Source organism: Brachypodium distachyon, chromosome 2, assembly GCF_000005505.3.
Source record: "Brachypodium distachyon strain Bd21 chromosome 2, Brachypodium_distachyon_v3.0, whole genome shotgun sequence".
In the NCBI taxonomy this organism is placed as follows: domain Eukaryota; kingdom Viridiplantae; phylum Streptophyta; class Magnoliopsida; order Poales; family Poaceae; genus Brachypodium; species Brachypodium distachyon.
Window position 1 is genome coordinate 31272573 of NC_016132.3, and position 5193 is coordinate 31277765.

The following is a 5193-nucleotide window of genomic DNA, read 5'->3' on the forward strand; positions in this document are numbered from 1 at the left end:
TCAAACAACTCATGACCTACGACTGAAGCTATTTTTAAGAGAAACAGCTCACTGTCCAGTGTCCATCTATGATGTACAGTACATACAAAAAATACTACAGCAGCTAAACATCATATGAAAGGAAGAAAGCACTAACCCAACATTGCCGCCTGAGCTAATGAACACAGCTGCACAGGTTCCTCTATAATGCACAGGATACCAATCAGCTAATTACAACGCTGTCCGTATGCCACAGCAATCTGTACAAATCAGTCTAGCACTTGGGGCCACTGGCCATGGGAAGACTTCAGTGCGTAATCGGAGATAATCTGGGATTCTAATATCTAGTATCTTGGAAGAACTCAACTGGAATTGATGGCGGGCAGTACTTCTTCGCTACGAATTTGTACTGACAGAACATACAGAGAGAAGGGAATAGAAAATTTAGCATCAAAGTAAAATTGAAATGAAATGCTTATAATCTCCCGTTGACAACACTCACCTTGTGTTGGCTGTACTTTTCTCTAATTGCAGGGAGGTTGCTTCCAGGGCCAACACGGAAAAGCAAGTGTAGTACCTTTACACAATCATGTAAGGACGACGGTTTGTATTGTGTGTGATAAGAGAGACTGGTATTCTGCTTTCAATATGACAGAGAATTAAATGTTAGTTAATTAAGATATTAGTTCACTGCAAACTAGGTCCATAAAAATCTAGAAGGTTGAAAGCATATACCCAAGGATTCCTTGTTGGCTTAAGGATAAAGTTCGCCAAGAAAACAGAAGATGCAGCTATTAGTGAAGGTGCATAGCAAAGTAAGCTGTACTCCAGCAGTGATAACTCAGCAATGTAGCTTGCTAGGAACTCAAGGTGCAAAGCCGGGCGCTGCAGAAAGAAAAGGTTGAGAAAACTGGAAGACCACATTGCACATACAGAACTGACAGTAGCTGTAAACCATTGAAGAGAGGCAAGTACCTCATGACATACTTGAGCAGCACGTATAAATCTCCTATTGTCAAAGAGAAGAAAATATTTAGGACAAATATGCATTATGTTAATAAAACTACAAACACAGAAGAAAGAAAACTAATCCCTCTGACCGGTATTACTTGTCTCAAATTTGTCCAAATACGGATGTATCTATGTGTAAAAAGCGTCTAGATACATGTAATATTTCGACAAGTAATTCCGGCCGGAGGGAGTACCTCAAAAAGCATTTTGCTGTAGGTGCAGTCATCTCAAACTTCAAGCAACTCAGGATAGAAGCTTCCATTTGCAAAACCTGTGTATCTGTGTTAGAAGACAGGAAATGAAACAAAAAGGAAACAAGAGCCAATCTGCATTGAGCCATGGACCTCATCCTTGATGTATGTATTGTCAGTAATGTAGCAGAGCTCTTCTACTTGGGGTGGACAGATCTCTTCATGCTTACTGCAATTAGAACATTTCACAGCATATCACAACATAATCAATAAAAAAATAACTTAAAACAACGTAACAGATATAAAACGAACTCAATGGATCTTACGCAGCTATAAGCAAGCAGGCGATGCCAAGTAACTGTAGCTTGTGTCGATTGATCTCTTTGTGAGAAAGATACCGATCAACATAATTGACTGTGAGGTACAAGGTTTCAGGAACAAGACGATATTCTTCTGTGACCTGAATTGAGGAAGGGCAATAAGTAACAGAATTAGATGGTCCATTTTTGTGCCTTTAGCTTCTAATTTTTTGAAATATAAATGATTTACCTCCACAAGCCAGTCTATTAGTACTGCCCTCATGCTTGTGTCAATATCATTCTGAGTGGCTTTCACATAATCTGGTGAAGGCCTTTTCTTGGTCTGCTAAAAGACAAACATAATATTACAGTAGCAATAGATATCGCAAGGATGTCAGCAACTGCTTTAGGAAAAACTATGTGTCTCTCAGCAACTGCTTTAGGAAGCTTTTCAAGACCTTGAAGATAAATTAAGGATGTCTTTCTTCATGGAAAAATACCAGCATCTCGCACCTTGTTCAAAATTAGGTGCTTGACAATGAAACAGAGTTTGAAAGATGGAAGCAAAATTAAATGAACTAGGCAGCTAGCCATGGCTGGTCATCGAGCTAGGAAAAAAAGTGCAACTGCATTTGGTGATTGGCTATGTGACACACATGAACTTTTAGTTAGGCTAGTAATTTTTGTTTTTTCTTCCCTTCTTTGATGTACAGTTTAATCCCTATGTTTATATAAAAGTTCCGATAGGAAATTCCCTGCTGTTTTTGGTCGAGAAAAGAATTGCTTAAAGAAGAAGAAAACATATGGAAAACATGGATGACGAGGCAGTAAATTGTTCCATAGAGATGTGAGTGAATCAGACATGACAAATCTATGAGATACCGCAATGCTTGTTGAATGACAACAAAACTGAAAAGAGGTGTATGCTAACTTCCAGGTGATGCATGCATTCTAACCATAAGAAGTAATATCTTGTGGTACACAACAATAGGCATTTAGTTTGCAGGTGCATATAGACTGCAGATATTACTTGTTGCACAGAGTATGCAGATATATAAAACTTTCACATGAACAAGAATCGATCACCTCAGCTTCACGCAAGTTCTTGTAAATGTCACAAGCAAGAGTTGCACACAGTTGTGGATCCTCACAGTTTATGTCAATGTCAAAGATACTGTCGATTTCCATTGGAGTTGAACCTTGCTTTCTCAAGTTGGTTACTGTAACAGTAAACAAAGAACAAAAATCAACAACTATATAGTACAATGGATAGAAATCCTAACTAGGATTACCCATTTTGGCAAGCAAACAAACCTGTAACATCCCGACTGTCAGATATGTGAAGTTTATCATTCGCACAACAGTGCAAGGGAGTTGCCCTTGCCACTGAAGAGCCCTCATTGTCGAGGTATTCAAGATCAGGGCTTTGCACTGAATTGCATGTTAGCATATCATCCTCCATAGAAACAGAATCATCAGACAGACCAGACAAGCTGCGATGTGGCGCCAATGTACGCATAATGTCAGGCAAAGGAAGGCAGCTAAGATTCTCCTTCTGAAGGGCATTGCCATGGTGTGAGATGGCTTGATCAAACTGGTTGGAAGTTGTTTTTGTGAGCGAACCCCATTTGCTGTTCACATTGGGAAAGCTTGCAAAACTCCCCTTCTTCACAGAAGCTACTGAGTTGGATGAACTCAATTTCTGCAATATGAACAGACAAGATTTTGTTATTAAAATTCCTTAGATTAAACAGCACGACCCGTTCAGGCATTCACAATAAAAGATTCATGAAACAACAACAAGATCATGAGACAAGAAACACGTAACCAATCACCAATGAAAGATTAGGAACTGATAAAAAAGATACTGAAAATATCTTGGAAAAGAAGGAACATAGCCTGATAGACAGAGTTCAATAAACTTGGCCCGCCAAAATATTCGAACCCCTAACCTTACAACATCTGTGAAGAAGATGAAACCAAAGATCCAATGAAATGTTGCATCAGGACAGGTGGAACAAGCAAAAGAAACTGTTCGGAAAAAGAAATTTCGTGAAAAATATTAAACCTACGAAAATAATTTGGCCAGTGTCGTGAATTGACGGAGATAATGGGGAATTGCACATGATGTAGTCAATACTGAGAAATCGAACGAAAGCTGCATCAAATAGATCAAGAAGGTACCCTAAAAAAATAGATCAAGAAGGGGGCTAGAAGATAGTAACCCCCCCCCCCCCCCCATGCCACCGCAGATTATAGAACAAAATTGCTCAACAAATGTGGTATCTATCATATCGAGGAGATGTTTCTACTTTTCGTGCCCTTTTAAGTTCTAACGAGAACCCAGTCAATCGACCCCGCGAACATCGGAACATATTGCTCAAGTAACACCCCGATCTCGCAACGAACATACCACATCGGCCGCGGAAGCCCTCCCGCCGACGATGTTGGTGAGGTTCCCAAGGGCGACGCGTTTCTTATCCTGCGCCGTCAGCTTGGCAGCCCTAGCGCCGATATTCTCTGCCTTGGACGACACCGACGAGCGGCGCCCGGCGACCAAGGTCGACATTGCGGCAGAAGGAGGCGCGACGAGGCGACAGGGCCAGGGTTTGGTGGCGGCGGCGAATGGAGTACGGGAACGGGGGCTCTGGCGGCTGCGCAGTTCAAATTAGAAGGGGACGACGAGAGGGGAACACAAGTTTTTGTTCCCTGAGAATTTCCAACACCGTATCCGTATTTTTTGGATACCCAAAACCATTAACTAGATATCCAAAAGAGAATATTTTCATTTGATGCTTTCTTCATTTTCATTATCTTTTTTCTCGTCCTCTCCTCTCTCCCTGTGGCATCCCCAATCCCCATCGCCGGTGACCCTCCTCGATCCCCATCGGCAGCAGCACAGGAGACGGCGCACGGGAGGGCGACGACACTCGCGTGCGGCGGCGCTCGGCGGCAGGGCGACGGCGGTCCCATCGAGCTCACGAAGCAGCACATGACGGGGAGGGGAAGAGGAGGAGTGGCGGCGAGCAAGGGCGTGCGCGGGAGGGCGACATCGGGCGGGATTGACGGCAAGCGAGGGCGGCGGCGGGCCGGCTCGGGGCCGCGCGGGAGGGCGGCGGCCGGCGTGCGGCGCGGCGCGTGAGGGCGGCGGTCGGGCTCGGTTGCGGGGGAAGCACTGGAGAGCGTCGGTGGGGGCAACAGGGAGGCGGCGAAGCCCTTGGGTTTGGTGGGGAATCGAGCAGGGCGGGCGCGGGACGCCGGTCGGCGGCGGCGTGAGCCCTAGCCGCCGTTGTGCCTTCGGCTTGGAAGCGGTGGCCAACGTGCGTGCGACAGGGCAAGGGGAACGGCGGCGGTGGCAGCCAGAGAGGCGGTGGAGGGGTCAGGGGCGGCGGGGAGGTCGGCGGCGGGAGCGGAGGGGCCATGGGGATGGAAACTTGAGATTTCAGGTTAGTTGGTACCCTCCAAGTTAGGGGTATCCAAATTTTATGGGTATGCTGCTGGAGCTAGTTTTTGGGACAAAATACTCATATTGGCAGTTTTTGGGTATACTAGCAAAATATGGGTATGATGTTGGAGATGCTCTTAGACGAGGAGCCGAGGAGTCTGGTTTTGGTTTTGGTTTTGGTTTCGGTAAATTTTATTGGAAAAGACCTTACTAAAGTTGCTATTTTGAATGTTGTTTTTTCCGTCTGATCTGACAGAAAGAGCGATTT

The 5193-nt window shown here is 44.7% G+C and overlaps 1 protein-coding gene across 1 annotated transcript; it reads right to left on the bottom strand.

Annotated features, from left to right (window-relative positions):
- LOC100822112 (cyclin-A1-4-like) lies at positions 1-4178 on the bottom strand. The gene is made up of 11 exons (XM_003566356.4): positions 3894-4178; positions 2795-3182; positions 2567-2700; positions 1731-1823; positions 1508-1641; positions 1335-1410; positions 1185-1261; positions 955-988; positions 715-864; positions 482-616; positions 1-388 (listed from the first exon to the last, which is right to left on the bottom strand). Exons 1-11 carry the CDS (start codon positions 4047-4049, stop codon positions 317-319), a joined length of 1449 nt encoding a protein of 482 aa, XP_003566404.1. The 5' UTR covers positions 4050-4178; the 3' UTR covers positions 1-316.
- Between the last annotated feature and the right edge of the window lie 1015 nt (positions 4179-5193).